This window comes from Vidua macroura, chromosome 5 (assembly GCF_024509145.1).
Source record: "Vidua macroura isolate BioBank_ID:100142 chromosome 5, ASM2450914v1, whole genome shotgun sequence".
In the NCBI taxonomy this organism is placed as follows: Eukaryota; Metazoa; Chordata; class Aves; order Passeriformes; family Viduidae; genus Vidua; species Vidua macroura.
Genome location: NC_071575.1, coordinates 61878312 through 61896904, shown reverse-complemented (window position 1 = coordinate 61896904; position 18593 = coordinate 61878312). Strand labels below are relative to the sequence as shown.

Below are 18593 nucleotides of genomic sequence, written 5' to 3'. Positions count from 1 at the left end.
TTGGTCTGTAGAAGAATTACACTATTCTGGTAATCGGTGTCTGAAAAGAGAAGACAGTTTGTGTAAAAATAAGACATTCTATAGGTGTTTAGTATCTAACTTTGTCCTTGGAAAATAATTCATTCTTGTTGACCACATAAAAAGCTTGTTCAAAAAATGTATTTTTCATTTCCACAAATTGAGATTTTTATTATTTTTTCAACCTCTAATATATTTTCGCATCAGAAACTGTCACTAACTGTTGCATTTGCCTCTGCATTATTTTAGATATGATGCAAAAATTCTCTGCCTCACATCCAGATTAATTAGAAGGACATGGTACTTGCTGGGTTTTTTCCCTCGTTTCATAAATTATTTTAAATCTCTGAGTGATAAGCAATTCACAGAGCTGTAGCAGCTAAGGAAAATAAATACCTGTATGTCCATTAGAATGTAAATTAACTCATTACTATGCCTGCTCCTGACCTTTTCTGATGGCTGTATTCTTGCTAACAAAGACTCTTTGCTATTCATGAAAGTGAAATGTAATGGTAGCTTGAGACTCTCTGGTGTATTTTAGATTACATTCTGATAGACTCAGGTGACCAGTGAGGGTTCCAGCTTGAACAGCAAATACTTCCAGCATTCATGACTTTGAATAGCTATTCTTTTTCTAATTATTTGTGAAGATTTGAATATTGTTGAAAATTTGTTTCTTAAGCAGGCAAGGTCAGTGAAACTTCATGAATTACACAAGAAGGGCTTCTATGTTTAAAAAGTTGAATATTGATAGTACCTGATCTCACAGTCATTTAAGATTTTGTATCAGCTCTATAAACATAGAAACTTAGAATTATAGATTCATAAAAAGGTTTAGATTGAAAATACCTTAAGATCATCAAGGTCAACCATTAACCCAGCACTGCAAAGTCCATCACTAAACCATGTCCTGAAGTACCACATTTACACATCTTCTAAATGCCTCCAGGGATAGTGACTCAACAACTCCCTGGGCAGCATGTTCCTCTGCTTGGCAATTCTTTAGGTGGAGAAATTCCAAATATATAATCCATATCTATGTAACTTTAGGCCATTTTCTCTTGTCATAACTCCTGTTACTTGGGAAAAGAGATCAGTCACCACCTCTCCACAACCTCCTACCTGAAATGTGTAGAGCAAAAAGGTCCCCCCTGAGCCTCCCTGTCTCCAGGTTCAACACCCCCAGCTCCCTCAGCTGCTCCTTTTCAGACTTGTGCTTCAGATCCTTCACTGGCCCTATGCAAGCCCTTCTCTGGACCCATTCCAGTACCTCAATGTCTTTCTTGTCCTGAGAGGCCCAAAATTGATTCAAGGTGTGGCCTCACCCTTGCTGAGTACAGGGGAGTGATCACTGCCCTGGGTCTGCTGGCCACACTATTGCTGATACAAGTCAGGATGCTAGTGATTGTAAGACTTCTCCCAGCTGCTTATAGAATATTTCATGAGCTTCTTCATCCCGGTTGGGTGGTCTACAAAAAGTCTTCCACCATGTTATCTGTCTAGTTGGCCTTTCCCCTGATTCTTAAACATTCAACTGTATCATCACATCACTCCAGACAGTCAAGACAGCCCCAAACATACAGAGCTGCCCCTTCCTTGCCTGTCTCTTCTGGAGTTTGCAATCCATTGCAGCAGTCCAGTCATGTGAGTCATCCCACCACGTTTCTGTGGTGGCAACTATATCACAGCTTTCCTGCAGTACCAAGAACTGTGCTTCCAGCTCTTCCTCTTTGTTGCCTGTGCTGTGTGCAGTGGTGTAGACATTCTCCAGCTGGGCTATTGATCCTGCCATTTTTGGGGAGAGAAGCTATAATTCATGTGTGACCACTGTGAGCTGCTTCCATGGTTTCTAGCACATTAATTACCCTCATGTCTCCGCTGCTGCATGGATCCATCCCCTATCTCCACTGAGACAGCAGACCAGAGGACATTGCTGGCACACTGTCCCTCAGTGACATACAGCCCCCAGGGTTATGCCTAGCAAGCCTGGTTTTATCCCTTACCCCTTTCAAATCCAGTTTAAATCTCTTTCAATGAGTCCTGCTAACTCCTGTGCATAGATTCCCCACTATGAGACAACTGTACCCTATCTGTTCTCTGAAGTCCTGGTGTTCTCTAAACTAACCCATGATCAAAAAAACAAAACCCACACTTGTGTTGATGACACCAGGCTCAGAGCCGAGGATTGATCTGCTGGTTCTTCCTATTTCTTCTGTAATAGAATAACTGTACAAATAGAGCAGAACGCTACCTGTGCTTCTGATCCCTTAACCACTCATCCCAAAGCCCCGAAGTCTTGATTTCCCTCTAACCTCTTGTTGCAACTTCATCTCTGCCTACCTGAGAAATGAATATTAGGGCTGTGTCAGGGTAGGAAGTTTTCTCTTCATATCTTTAACTAAGGCTGCAGGTAGGCAACAGGCTTCCATGAGAAGTGGGTCTATGTGGATATGACAGTCTGGTCAGAGAGAGAGAAAGCCAGATAAGCTTTCCCATGAATTGGTCTGGGAACTTTTAGGGAGCTGGAGAGAAAGAATGGTGTTTTTAGCATGATTGTTTTCCTCATAAGTTGTTTACCCCAAGGGGTGTCTTCTTAATTAGCCAATCATGTGAAATGTGTTGATTAAATGACCAATCAGGTCCGCCTGTAGCAGACCAGGGTATAAAAGAAGAGGTCTGACTAAACTGGCTGCTTTTTAGCCTCTTAGTCTCCTGGTCTGAGTCTGTGTCATTTCTGACTCAACAGTGACAGGTCTGGGCTGCATATTGGGCCTTCTGTTCCCTTCAGAAGGGAGTTTCCTATGATGCTCACCCACCTTTGTTTTGGAAGGCAGCTTGGGCACAGGGAGCAGGCCAACTTGACAACAGCATCATGCCCATGCTGGATGAAGCACCAGCCTTGTTATGTTTGGTTCCACTTGCAGAGCCTCATACCTGCTATGCCTGGACACTTGGAGAGATGAGGCAGTCCCAGAGGAGATGTGTGCACTGGGCAGGCACTTGTCACTACTGCCACCAATCCCTTAAGTCACTGTGTTCAACCAGGGGGAGAGGATAACAAATTCTCTCTGTCGTGTGTCTTGTCTATCTGGGGAGCCTGTCCCTGGGAATACAGGGAGTGAAGGTAAGAGCACAGTGCTAATAACACCAAGGTCATGAGCTCAATCCCTGGATGGGCCATTCACTTAGAGTTGGACTTGATGATCCCTGTGTCTGTTCCAACTCAGAATATTCTGAGATTCCAGTAGTCTGATACTCTTACACTCCCCCTGATTCCTCAGCATATTCACTTCCTCCCAGAGGTGTCACTGAGCACAGGAGCTCCTGGCACTGTGTTGTCAGTATGTTCCCACTGGAGTTCCACCTGAGCAGCTGTGTTCCTCATGCTGGGTGCGGAGTTGGAGAGGCCATCTCTTTCTTCCTGTAGCTGGCAGGGTTTCAGCACCATCCCTGTGTGCCATTCTGTGCCAGCTGCCACCGGACTGTCACATCATGCCCTGTGTGACCATCCTGCTGGCCCCCAGAGATCCCTATGGGTTTCTTTTATCCTTTGGAGGAAGGTTTGGACTGGTGCTGCTGGTCCTGTCAGCCATGGCATGAGTTTCAGGCTGCTGTTGGCCCTCCTCTGAGCTTCCCAAGCTTAGACAACTGTGCACCTCACTGGAGCACTCCACAGCCGATCTTGTCAGCACCAGAGCCACTTACCTCAGCAACTTCCGTAGGATGAGGTCAGGTACATTTTCCTGAAGTACTCCTCTACCTCTACATCATTTCTGAGAAACTTCTGTCTCACACTTGATGCTACGTGTCAAGAAGTCTGATACTCTGAAGAGCTGAAATAAAGACTTGGACTCATGATGCCCAAAGTCATCTGGAGTAGAGATAAGCCAGACAGGGTGGTACACCAATGGGATAAAGATCTAGATGACCTTCCTTTGAACAGTCCCTGCTTTTTGCCTGTACCTTCATAGATTGTCTGTAGGCAGGGATGCATTCATTCTTTGGGATCACTTTTCATAGGTGTAGTAGGCCAAAGAGTGAAAAACAGTGATGATTTAAACTGGAGCACTACTTCTGCTACAGTTTCACTTGGGTTGAGAACAGGAGCAATCCAGTAGTGGAGCATAAAGCAAAATGCCAGCACAAGCAAGTACTGAGAATCAGTTTGTACCGTTATGAGTATTTTTTCAGGGAAAACTGGGTTAATACATCTGAGCATATGTATACAGCCATAAAGAAGACAGAGGTATTTCTCAGTTTATTAATGTGAACCTGCACTTGATACAACCAATGACTGTAACCTGCCTTTGTGCTACTGCAACACAGTGCTCTGTCAGTTACTTGCCATGCTGCTGGTATGTAGCCTGCTGCAAGGGAAAAGGCATTGGCTCTAAACATATGGAATGTTGTGGCCTGGTCAAAGGTAGTGGGTCTTTCATCTCACTCTGATGTGGGATGTGTTGATTTTTGACCCGTTGCATCAGGTGCCATCCCAGCTAAAGACCAAATGGATCCTCCACAGCATGGCACCATCTCTCTGAACGACAGCTGACAGCAGGAGTAGCTAACTATGCTTGAAGAGCTAGAGCTTGCAGTCTTCTTACACCTACTCTTTATTTCAAGGTAAATCAACTTTTTGTTGTTGCTAGAGTAAGAGCTCAATATTTAGAATCATTTGAAAAAGATGGACCTTTGAAAAATTATTTTGTAATAATGATTGATTTTATTAGAAATGGAACTACTTATTTCCATTCCCTATAATCATCTGATACTTTAAATATTACACAATCAACTGAAACTTTTTATCACATGTTTGTTTTCATAAGTATTATTTCCATTTATTTTCATTCATTGTCTCCTTTTATATTTTGTTTACTACAGTATATAAATTAATTGAATGTACTACGTCTCATTAATCATATTCTTTTCCTTAAAAGGGGAATATATTTGAAGAGTACTTGAATTAATGGTATATATTTGTTCTATATATGCACAAAAAAATTACCTCTCCCACAAGTATTCTCAGAATTTTAGCTGTATGATATTTTAGATCTTAATGAATCAACTCAATGGTAGCATTATTTCTGTCCACCCAATCTGACCACACCTAATATAGCTCAACAAAAGGCAAACATATAGAGGGAGAAACCAGGTATAATGTGAATGGTAAGAAACAGTTCCTTTAACCCTGCTAAAGGTGAACATCTGAGTCTGAACTCTGTGTTCTCACCTGTCACATCCATTTGAAGCTAATGAGTATTTGATATCTTTGGAAATCAGGCCCATGCTGATAGACATCTCAGGGATTCCAGTAAGAGAAGGAAAAAAGCACAGAAAATAAATCTAGTGTTACAGTAAATTTATCCAGTAACTTTTCTAGAAAGAAAACTTTAGCTTGAAGTGTTGTCACATGGATGTTGATAAGATGCCCATGGACTCAGTTAATGCTCTGGGAGTGCTCATCAGCCATCTGTTCAGTGACTTCCAAGCATCTTGGAAGGAGAAAGGTCTGTTCAGTGCTTAAGACAGCTTTGCTCAGAAAGCCATATGCAACAAGGGTATTAAAGCACAAAAAATCTCCCAAGAAGCCCAGTGAAAGCTAGTGGGCTTTCACCCATTAAAAGTGAAAGTGTGACAAGTGATGTGGAGGGATGTTGACTCACCCTGAACGTTGCTTTAGATTAAAAGGCTTTGTGTTGAATGCTGTTGAGTTCCTCCCTGCAGCACACGCCGTCACTGCAGAAATCAAACTGTTCCCAGGCTTCAGTTTAATTATCCATACACATCTGCCGCAGAGGTGAACATCGTTAAAAGTCCTGTGAATTAGCAATAGCTATGTTAGTTACTTATAATTCTACGAGGTGTGAAGAACTTCTCCAGGAAACAATTCAAAATAGTGAGAATAATGAAGATGGAAATGAAGCAAAAATCATCCCCATGGGAGCAGACTAATAACTCAGGGCTGGTTTTGTACTACTGACTTTACAGAATTTGCCAAAAACCCGAAAAGGAAACTAATCAGAACTCTGTCTTGCAAATGCTCTAAGTCCTGCCTGATAAGCTGCTTTTAGAAAACTAAACTTTTCAACAGTAAATCCTTGCTGAAGTGTAAGGCACATGATATCTGTAAGAATATTTTACAACAAAAGCATACTTAAACTTGTCTATAAGAGGAAGTAGATACAATGAGTGTGATGTGATTTGTCTTTTGTTACAGGATATCTTCATCAAAAAGGAGAAGTACAGTAAACTGAAGCTGGAATTTACCTTGATATGAAAAAAAAAAAAAAAAAAAAGAAAAAAAATTTTTCTTCCTGCTACATTTGAATTCAAAATCTGTTTTCAGTTCACAGTGTTTTTTTAGTTAAGTTACAACATAGAAACCATCACAGCTCTGATTTCCAGGGAAGCTCATTTTGAAAGGTGGTAAATACAACTTAAAAAGCAATCTCAATAATATTTTTTGTAACACTGCTTTATGTGAAAATGTAAATCTGGTTTTTAGAAGACATGTGGTTGTTACTGTACCTCAGCTTAGTTTTTTGAAATTAAACAATTAAAATGTTCCTATGTGTTGGCCACCAGCTGCTGTACCTTATTACAGTTTAAATAGCCAACCTGGAATGAGAAATCATTCTCAAAACTAATTTTGCAGAAGCATATGAGGTTATGTATTTTTATTGTTGCACATTTCTGTGTTACCACAGTATTTTCCTGCTAGCACCTGGCTGAATGGTGGTGGTTGCTCTTTAAAAAAGCCAGTAACCCCACTCTCCTTCCCAAAACTGATGCAGACCTGTACTGGCTGTCTTTACAAGGAGTGTTAATAAGAAAGATAAAGGAATCTTCAAGAAATGGGCTGCAGCTTGTGTGGTGAGGTTACCATGAGGAGGAGTGGCTGTAAGGCACATGGGTGAGCCAAAAGCCACTCATGGTAAGAACAAGCTGCATTAAGTATTTTTAGGTGGAATCTAAGTGGACTGTTGTTATTTCAAATTTTAAACACGTATGTGGATATGGAGGTGAGGGGTGTTCATATGTAAATGAACAGCTGCTTTCAGCTACTTAAGTTTTTATGAAGATATCGGAAGCTGGACAGCAAGGGGCTGGGTTGTAGGGAGGGAGAAGCAGAAACCTGGAAGTGGAATGAGATTGTAAGAGCTTATCCAGTATATGTTTCTAGTTTCATGTGAGTTATCAGAAGATTGGGCTGTATTAGTACTCAAAAGAAGTTGAAAGCTGCATTTTTTGGAGAACAAATTTCAGCTCTGTTGATAAATCAGTATCTGCATATGAACTGATGCCAGTCTGGTGGGATCCCGCTCTCCCTGATGGGGAGTGCTCACATGGCATGCAAGGAGCACCAGAAAATCAAGGCAAAATATGGTGTGAAGTGAGGTCAAACTAAATGAAAGTCCACTTCTCATTGCCCGCCGTAGATGTGGCTGCACACAGCCAACACTGCTGAGTGGACACTGAATATACATTATTAAGGTATATTCTTCTGGTGAGATTTTAAATCACAATTTTCTACATGTAGAGGATTTGCTCCTGTACTCATGCAGAGTACTATTTAAAAGTGAAAATTAGAAGGAGGGGTGCAGCATGCCCAAGAATGTGCATTTGGCTTTTATGTCTCTTCATCTGAAGTTTCTTTTTCTCTTGCAGTGTGCTACATATGCAATACTCTTGAATTCTTGAATTTGCAGCATTTGTTGCATGTGTTTAAATACTGATGATAACTCTGGATGTTTGGTACACAATTATCCATGATCAGTCTCATACTGAATAACTGATAATGCCATATGTTCTATAAAAGTTTTGTTTAGGTTGGGAAAAGGATGTTTAGTTCAGTTGTGAGTTTAGATCTTATGTGAGACAATATTAAAATTGCCAAGAAATATGTAAAAGAGGTAATGTAAAGTTCCTTTATGGAACTAGGCCATCACCCCTTTAGCCTAGCACCTAATCTTTGACAGAGGTGAGAGATGATCTCATTTTACATGAGATCAAGGTGTAACAGATGAAATTAAATCAGAAGAATGGATTTAACTATTAGTCCCAAGGTTTGTTACCTTTAGAGATGGTTGCTTCTATAGCATCCTTTTGTACACATATGGATCTCAAATTTTTTTCTTTTATTTTTTTTTTCCTTTGGATCTTTTACTTCTCTGGCATCCTATATCTGTTAGTTTTCTTAACATAATTTCATGCTGTGTGAATAAATATTGCCTTTTTTTTTTGAGTGTAGATGTTGTCATTTGTATGTTGCAGTCTGTGCCCATAACCTCCAAGCTAAATATAAGTTTTTATTATCTTTGTTTAAATTAATAATTGATTTTTTTTAATTGAGGAACTTTTTAAAAAAATCTTGACTTGATGCATGGCATTGTTCATTTTATTTTTAAACAGTTATTATATTTTTAATTGATAGTAAAATTTTTATGATATCTCCAGCATAACTTATTTTTAGGTGGAGATAGTAAATAAATAGGGAGAAAAGACCTTTCAGTTTAATCAGGAGTCATTTTTCATGATAGTAAATTATGAGAGGTGCACCAGAATCAACGGGTAAGGAGTGTTACCTCTACCAATATTTTCTGAACAACAAATCAGGGTAGTATGTTGATTTGAGCAAGTTTCTAGTCTTATCTTTAGCTCAGAGAGGAAAAGTACTTTTTAGTTTTCACTCTTATTAACAGTACAGAAACATAGTGGGTAATAAAAAGGTAGCCATCTGCCATCCAATAAGTTATTAAATAAGTTTCTGCTACAGAATCCTTAATACTGAAAGTGATTAAAGAAAGTGATGTACAAGTCAGATCTATCAAGGTTGGCTGTTATCTCAGCTTGAGTTTGCAGATGGAAAGAAATCTGTCCACTTGTTAATAAAGCAGTTTTTGTCCAGGCACTGTAGAGTCAGTAAACATAAACCTTTCCAGGATTATTTTTTTCAGTAGACCTTTTTTTTTAAATAAAGCACATCAGCATTACTAAATAGGCAGTGTTTCAGTACAAATGGCTCAAGTGCTTTTACACTGCAAGATATTTCAGTCAAAATTAATTAAGTATCAGGGCAGAAAATATTATCTCATTATCACAGAATTCTACAAATCTTAAATATATGTGCAAATATAATTCCTGTTGTGATTTTTCTGTAGAAAGATACTATGCTAATGCTCTCATAATTTTAATTTTCTTTTTAGACTCACTTTAGAAAAAGAAATAATGAAGTCAGTACTACTCTTTCAGCTGAATTCATTTTTTGAATGAAAGAGCAAACCTCCTATTAGTATCTCACTTTAAGCGTCATTTCTGTTTCTGACAAAACAAATGTACTCTTTGTTATTAGCTTTTAATCTTACCTAGGAAGGTCCACAGACTTTTTTTTTACCTGCTATTAAAATGAGAATGAGTTTTTTAATGAAAACTATGTTGAAAGCTGGTATTTTAAAAACCATGGGCTAATACCCTTTGTAAGGCTTCTTTTTATTTAATACTTTGTAAAGATTTTTACCATTGTACTGCATAAGATAGGAACAGTGTTTTCAATGAGTGTTTCAAACTATTTCCTTTTATGAAAAAGACCTATCTGGAGTTTTAAACATTTGCAAGCTACAAGAGTTGAAATTTAGGAATGTCAATGAAGCAAGTTATCAATCAGTTAATAACTAAGGAAAGGGAGATAACTACTTGTGTAAAAGACATAGTCATGCATGACTTCTTGCTAAGACCAAAACCAGGACAGTATCAAAATAAACAATCCACTCGAGACTTGGCCACCTTATCTAGACTAATGAAACAGTTATTTTTCTTCAGGCTTTTCTTCTAAAAAAATCTCTTGTATTATTAGGTTTTGTTGATGGGATGTTCTGAATGCTTCTTCCTAAAGGTGCGACTGCATTTGACACATCAATACCAGGTCATTTGGTGTCTTATCCAATGTCCACCAAGACATTTGGAAATTCTTTTGATTAGTTCTTTTAATTTCAACTTAATCCCATGCTGTTTGTAAAGTATGGCAATGATCTCAATAGCTCCACTTGCATATATATATATGCATATATATATATGTATATATATGTATATGTATATATATTTCTATCTATTTTTTCTTAGAAATTATCCCTCGTGTTTTGTGTTTTCACCCCTTGTGTGTAGACAATTTTCATATCTATCAATATTATCTGCAGATCTGAATGAGAATGGGAGCGTAGACACCACTTAGTCTCCATTCTTTATGCATCAGAAAAAGCTGCTAACATTATTTTTTGTTTATTTCAGGTTTCTTTTCTCCATGGAAAACTCCAAAGCCTGTAAGTTCCCTTTCAAAATTGTACACATTGAATTCATAAGATGGCTATCATGCAAAGCAAATTTCTGTAGACTTTCATCTACCCATCCTGTTCCCAGCTCGTGGGACGTCTCTCAGCAGTGCCCCAGCTCCAAGTGACACAGCACCAGGGGTGGCCTCCCTGATAAGCTCTGAAGGTCTGTTGACTCGAAGTCTGCCAGAAGTGGTTTGGAAAAAGGAAAACCTTCATGTTAAGATAGGTGGCAAGAACCAGAAATGTAGTGGCTTAAAAATAAGAGGTCTGGAGGAGAAGACAGCAGAAATTAGTCTAGTCTAGTCTTCTAGTTGGCAAATCCTTTGAAATTAACAACATGCACTTTTTCTGGTTTACAAGTGGCTTGAGTTCAACATCCTCAAAGAGATTGTTATTCTTTCTTACATTAGGAGATCTAAGCTGCAATAGTCACACTTCAAATAAGAACTTGGGCAAGATAACTGAGGTGCCTTTTAATCTACTTTCCTGTGTTTCTATGATTTTGACAGTAAAACCCAAGGTGTAATGACTTCCCACTGTAAGAGTGTAAGCAATGACTGTGTTTATTCTGCTGACACCACATTATATAATTTTTTGAATTTATGACAGTATTCACAGTATAAAAAGAACTCGTAGGCTACTATTTTTGGGTGTCTGGTTTGTTTTATGGTTAGATGAGGTTGTTTGGTTTTTAGTGGGGTTTTTTTTTGTTTTGTTTTAATTTGGCTTTTTAATTGAGATTTTACAGACCTTAGAGCATCTTAATTCTCCACAAGGGTGTGTAGAGGAAATAGATCCTGAAGACTCCTAAGAGCAATGGGAATAATAATAGCAATACCTTTTAAAGGACTTAGAGCCTTCTTACTGGGGAGCAGGCAGAGGAAGTATATTAAATCCGAACAACTTTACATATTCTCATATTGGAACATGGCATGCTTAAATTTTGCCAAAATAATTTTTCTACTCTGTCAAATACAAATGGCAATTAATCAGCTGATGCAACTTTGTCAGACTGCTTCAGCTTATGGTGGTTTTGCTGTTAAAGGATAGAGTCTGTATACAATATATTGGAATAAGTATTGCATAAGTTGCTTTGTTTATCTATGAAGCAGGATATTTGTGAGAATAAATCAGATTATTAAAGGCTGGCTTGCTCTCATGAGTTTAAGAATCCTGAATGGCTGGGATGTTCAACTTTTAATCTCAGATAAAAAGTGAGGAAACAGATAGCTTGGTGCTCACTTTTTGAAGACCTCCTCCTGTCCATACTTAGCCTTTTTATGTACACATCAAATATATAAATATCAGTGTATTTATTGTTGATGATTTTTTGCAACATTTCGTTATATGAGCAGTATGGTAGTTCATGCTCAATTAGCACTTGCCAATAATCAGGATCTAGAAAAACAACCTGAGTTGATGCAGTTTTTCATGCAATGGTGTGAGAAAAACCAGGGCTCACAGAATAATATAGTATCATCGTGTGCTGTTCCTGCAGGCAGACTGACTGCTCACAGATACTCTGTTTTGGAGTAATCTCAGCAAGAGATTTCACTAATGATTAACCAAGTTAAGGTAGTGTGAATTCCTCTGTCTGTCACCACTTTTAACTAGAGAAATAGTCAGACATAAATTTCTCATGTCCAAGGCCTGAAGATAAGATTGAAAGCAAGAGCCTGCAGCACTGTCTGCAGACAGTCTGAAGCAGTAAGGCCAGCACAGGAGGTTTAAAAAGCCTCCCCAACACCTCAGCACAGCCTGTATCTGTGTGACAGCAAAGGAAAACAAAGTAATCTGGGGTAACTGATATTTCCAGTGTATATCTTATATATGTATATCATGTATAATATTAGTGCAAAATGACCATGAGCAATGTCACCAAATCATTGCCCCAATTTGGATTTGATGCCCTGTACTCACTACTGTCCTTACTCACTTTCAAGAGTGCCTTCTTTTCTGAACTTTTCTGATAACTTCCATTACTGAATGCTAGGTGACTGTTTAATTAGTTGATATGGGTTTGGGAGATATAATTCCCCTACTGTTTATCTGCTTATTTAGCTGGTTGAACTTCACACTTGAAGATCTAGAGCTAACCAGCAAACAAGAGTTAGACATATGGGACCCAGTAGGGTTTTGCCAATTGATTTCCAGTTTCCTGTCCTTTTTCCAGGGTAAAATTTGCTCATCAAAGATAATTATATTTTCCTTTCTTTTTTTAAATCTTTCTTTAAGTATTTTAATTTTGTCCGGTTTCGCATTTTGAAAGAGGTAAGTGATATATTTCCCCAGCACTTTCCAAGAAATTAGGAATATTTCACTTCTAGACAGACATGGCCCTGCATGTCTTTCATCTTCATAATGATAAGATAGTTTGGTTTCACTGGCCTGTGTTCTTCTTTTAGATTCCTAAGGGAAGGTAAGGCCGATAGGTATTTTTCTGGTAATTTCCTTCATCATAAGGAGCTTGAATTGAGCTTAGTTCTTCTTTCCTATTTAGATATAGGGGTCATAATCAGGCATGTTTCTAGAGACCTTTGAATTTACAATTCCATAATGCAATTATATACTGTATGTGTGTTTATAGCTACTGGAGGTAATTTCCTTAGGGCTGTCAGAAGTAGTACTGTGCTATTCATGTGACTTACCACACAGGCTAATTTACCCAAAGGACAATTATTTGCAGAAGATAAATTTATCTTGGTGCAAGAAGTGCCTGAAGGTACCCAAGGTAAATTCCTAAGCTATTTCAATGGCAACTCAAGTATTTCCATATGCTACTGTATTGCACAGAATGTACATACTTACAGTTTTGAATGAACCAGCCCTACTTACTGCTGAAATTCTGACAGACACACATCTTGAGTTATAATAATACTTTGTAAAATAATTAGGTCCTCAACAACTAAAAATGGCCAATATCTATAATCAATTTTTCTTAAGAGCCTAAGATCAGATCACCTGGGATATGCAACAGGATAGTTATTCAGCATATTCACCAGGAGGACACTAAAATATCTATAGTCCACACATACTTGGTGAGAAAAAAGCCTGATGCAATTAATCATCAGAACAGAGAGTAAAGCCTACCTGCTGACCGAAACACCTTCTGAAACCAAGGAACTAAAGACAAACGATAGTCACAGAATTTGTAGAGCAAGCTCGCTGTAAACCTGCAATCATCTTTGAGAATTTAATTACAGATCAGTTTGTTTCCAAGAGGCAATTTTTTTGTGTAATTACCATTGTTGGGTTGTGTGTGAGAACGCACTGTTCCGGAGGCTTTACCATCCTTGTCCTCAGGAGGGGTTATAGGAATAGCCAAGTACTCATTTCCTGGGATAAACATTTGTGTTTTGTTTAATTTAGCCTCTTCAAAGAAATTTGCTAATGCAATTTGATTAGCAGCCAACTTCAGAAAATAAGAAAGCAGATCCTCAAGCCTTCTTTTGCACATCCTATCATATCTTCAAGCTTGATGTACATGTAAGACTGCTAAAGACAGTCTTGAAGAAAGCGTGAACTGAGGTGTCTTTCATGCATAGACAATTGGCTGTTGTAGGCTTTCCTGTAAATGGAAATGGCCTGGAAGAGTTGAAAGCCTTATCCTGTGCTTGGTTGTGTAATGTCACTTTAGTGGGTTTTTTGGAACAGTAGATGCTTGAATACATGCTGTAATAATTTTCTCTTCGGTTTTGATTTGTTTTGATTTTCTTTTGGTTTTGATTTTGTTTTTTTAAATCTTCAGTTGGAGCTGTAAATTTTGCTCCAAATTACAGTTATCTCTTTCTCCCTGGCCAGCTAGTTATTTTCATGTATTCTCAGAAGATACAGCGTTAAGGTCATTCACTTGCTACACAGTCTGTCCCTTCTTTGTTAAGCACTACCTTTATGTGTGTTATGTATTTGATGAATCTGATAATTGTGTCTTTACAAACTTGCAGATACCTGTAGCAAATAATTTCCAGTAGCTCAGTACATTCTGTAAGAGGCACTCCACATGCTTCAGAGGTAATGCTGGGATTAATCTTACCTGAGAAAGGTCACATCTTGCCATGAGCAACAAACTAAGAAGTAAATTTAACCAAGTCATTTTATAAACAGCACAACACACACCTTTCATTTCAAAAGGCAGCAAATAGATTTAATAATTTTACAAAACACATCCTCAACAAAAATCACTGTCTTTGGTCTCATTGTGGAAGCCACAGTTTTTGCAAAACGTCATTTTTATTCTCTCTATATTTTTATTCCAGATGATGGAACGATGGGAGAATCAAGGCAGCCCTCAAACAAGCGTGTCTGCTCCAGCTATGCCACAGAATATTCCCTATCCACCCACTCTTCACAGGAGTTCATTTCCTGATTCAACAGAGGCCTTTGATCCACGAAAACCTGACCCATATGAGCTGTATGAGAAATCAAGAGCTATTTATGAAAGTAGGCGTAAGTGAAAGCTCTCTTAACCCTGCTGGCCATTTAGTATTTAAAATTTTCCCTTTGAATTTGTCACTGTTGACATGATTTTCTGTAATTATCTTTTATAGTTTAAAGAAACTACATTTCTTTCCAGTAAATAGAGGCCATTGTAAACATTTCAAAAATTGTACACTTGCATATTTTCTTAGATCTCACCTAGATTCTCATATTTGACTTTCATAGGTGTTTTTTCCTTATATTTTTAATCTTCCCATTTTGACTGTTACGCCCTTGGTGAAGCACAGTATATGTCCCACCACATTCTACTGCGGTTTTCTTTTCCTTCATAGTCAACCAAAAGGAAAATGTGAATTTATCAATGAAAAAAAGAATTTCACCTACTTTCACTTCAAAGTGATATTTTTTTTAAGAAATTTCAAATGTATTTGTTTTTATAAAAATGTCTTTAACAAGTTTTCACATTGCCCTTGGTAGTGAGAAAGTAACCCATAGCATAAAGTACTATTTGAAGACCTATACAAAACAGTACTGACCCATTGAGATGCTCATCTTGATTTAATTTCTCATGTTTTTAGAAATATAACCCATATTTTTGACAGCAAGAATAAAAGGGCTTAGACTTATTTGCTCTTTTTGTAAAGAACATTTTAGCTAAAAATATTGTTTTAAATTGTCTGCAGCTTTTGCACTTAAGATAAATTCTTAAAATTATTTTTTATGATACTTTTTTACTGAAAGCTTCCTTACCACTGCCATTACTTGTATATGCCACTTTTCAATTCATTTTATGAAATGCTTGAGCCTATCAACCAAAATATGCTATAAATTACACATAAAATATTGGAGATAATTCAGACCAGTCCATTAATATCATTAGGTCCAGAGACCTGGAATGTTCACATTTCTTCAGCATGCAAAGGGATAGTCTGAAGGAAATACTTTATTGTCCCCAACACTGGGTTAATGCCATTCTTACTTGCCTTGGCCTATGCATTAGTTACAGCATCAGCATCTCCTCTTTGGCTTTGGTATTCCCAGTCCCCGCAAGAATGGATATTCTGGAGGAACACAGAGTTCATTTCACATCAACTCCAACTAAAACCTGATCTAGTCTCAAGGCTGCATGTCATATTCCTCCGTTCTTTGCCACTGTGGCCAGTGCCACCATCTTCTGCCATGCTTATCCTATTAGTTGAACACTTTTCAATATAGATTGTCACCCTAAAACTCACTTTCCATAATACAGGGGTTTTTTTGAGGGAGACAGTTGTTGATGTTTTATTTAACTCTATGTACTTAAATAAATTGCTGACTTTTTTGAGGAATATCAGGTATCTTACCCTAAATATGGATTTGAGATCTTACTTAGACCCCTGTAAAAAAAGTATTTAATCTTCAATTATAAACTGTTAGGCATAAAAACTAAACTTTCCAGCATATTTACAAACACCATGTAGTCCATGTTAGCTGGTATTCCCAAGAAAATGTACAAAAAAGAGACTATAATTTTTGAAATGTTAAAACTCATTGAAGTATGGATCAGGATATTGTGTGGAGTAGGTCAAATAGGTTTGAAAGAAGTAGAACTAGTTTTGAGCAAAGATTAGAGATAGTTTTCAGACATCTCCCCTCTTTCACTTGTGCATTAAAGGCTAGACTAGTATATAAATAAAAACATTTGCTTGAACTGCAGTGTTTTTCCCCAAAGTCATAGAATTGGTTATATGATAAATTAAAAGGAAAAGAATCCATTCCATAGTTAGAAATTATTTTATGTAGTTCAGCACCTCTACTGAAAAAACTCTTGGCTTTGTATAGAGTTCTAACAAACAGAAAACCCTTTGCAAATAATCATTTCCCATAGCAATTACTTTTAGAAGTGATGTAGTTTAACAAAAATCTTTCCATTCAACAGTCAGAACCATCTTCTGTAGTTAAAGTCATCAGGCCAAGAGTGCAGATTTCCTACATTGAAACAAATATCTTTGAGACAATTAAGAAAATATTATAAATGCCATATGGATATATGACATATGTATTTATATGGCATTTTCTTTCATCCTGATCCCCAATCTACACTTGATCCATGTGTGCCCTTCATAAAACTGTGGGAATATAGATCTGATGTCAACCTCAAAGATTCACTTACCCCCAGAGGTTTATATACTACATTACAGGATATATTACACCATTCAGTATTCATGGGTGCTTTCTTCAGGTTTTCTGAGTACTTCTTTGACCAACATGAACTCTTGTCTTTTACTTATATGATCTACTGTGTTGTATATACTTTACAATAGGAAGAGCATCTAACATGTGGGTTGGAGTTATGCTAAAGCCTGTGTTTTAATGGTATAATTGCATTTGAATTCTGTCCAAAAGGCAGCTGGAAACTGTATGTGAGATGTTTTCAGCCAGCTGCCTAGAAAAACAAATAATTAAAAATAGTGAAGCTGCTAGGCCCAAAACAAGAAAGTGAGAGATGAACAGCAAGACTGCAGTAACCTTATCCTAGATTTCAATCAGTATCCCATCTTCCAGCTAATCCTGGAAATGTAAATTTATCTTTTTTTCTCCACTATCCCCTCAACATTTTCTCTAAGATTTGATTCCAGTTTCCAACCAGATCTTGTCTGCATTCATTCATATCCCTTATTTATAAATAGCTGCCTCTGAAGATCTCTATTCTCCCTGACATTTTTGTTTCATGAATGCCATAAGCACACATTTTAGCAAATTTAATTTGTCAAGCCTTAGCACCATGTAGTTGTCCTGTTTCCTGAAGATGGAAACAACAGGAAGGAAATCCATTCCCGAGTCAACTAATTGTCATCTAATTTGAGTATATAGGAGGAAGAGTTTCAAGACAACACTGTTTCCTACCATATGGCAGTGTCAGGTTGGTTATCTTTGGGAAGAACATGCCCTAAAAGTGCACAGGAAAAGTTCAGCTACTTGGGTTTTTTTTAAGTACTTCTTATCTCAAACCAAGTTTGTCTTATCTCTTGGCAAGACCTACTTTTAGTCTTCATCTTCTAAAAATAGGGCAGAGAAGCAAGCAATCATGACCTGGAAAATTCAAAAAGAAAGAGATAGTGCAAAATTTTTGTTTCTCTCACTGTGAGACTCTGTTACTAAACAGTTCATTTTTGTACTTCTATAGCTCTGAATTTCTACAGAGCCTTTATCATAGGGTTTCCCCACAGTCAATAGTCACCAAGGCCTCATAAAAGCCTCCTGCTTCCCAATCAGAGAGGGAGTGAAACATGTTATGAAAAACAGGGTAGTTCTGTAAGGAGCACAAGAAACATGACTCAAAGCAGAGGAAGAGCTAGACCAATGTGTTGCCTCTAGCTCATCCCTACCTAATGATAGCAAGAACAGGGTTGCAAGCAGGAAGTCTCAATGAAAAAATATGATTTTCATTCTACAGAAATGTTTTTCCACCTAAGGAACATGAAGAACCTGCAAGACCCAGTGTGATGGGAAGATTTCAGTTTGTAATGGTTACATATGAATTACAAAGTACTACCACTTCTGTATGGGAAATAGTTTCATAGATGCAATCAAATGATGCATTAGTACAAAAACAGAGTGCAACTCTATTTTGGAAGTCATAGTACCTTTGAAAATTGTTTGTCATGAGTCAGCAGTTACCTGTCAGCTCTTCCCTCTTAGCTGTCACCCACCTCTGCTGTCACCTATCTCTTATGCTCAAAGCTCCAAGTAGATGAAAAAGGAGCATGAGAGGTTTCCACTGAGGAGGACTATCACATCATCTAAAACAACTGCTTAATAGCAAAAGAT

At 37.7% G+C, this 18593-nt stretch overlaps 1 protein-coding gene across 1 annotated transcript in view; it reads left to right on the top strand.

Annotated features, from left to right (window-relative positions):
* The window catches only part of MAGI2 (membrane associated guanylate kinase, WW and PDZ domain containing 2), a 701810-nt gene that overhangs the window by 599397 nt on the left and 83820 nt on the right, over positions 1–18593 (top strand). Inside the window, exons 11-12 of the mRNA XM_053977427.1 lie at positions 10303–10334; positions 14603–14792. Coding sequence (XP_053833402.1) covers positions 10303–10334; positions 14603–14792 — 222 coding nt within the window. The remainder of the gene's footprint in view (positions 1–10302; positions 10335–14602; positions 14793–18593) is intronic.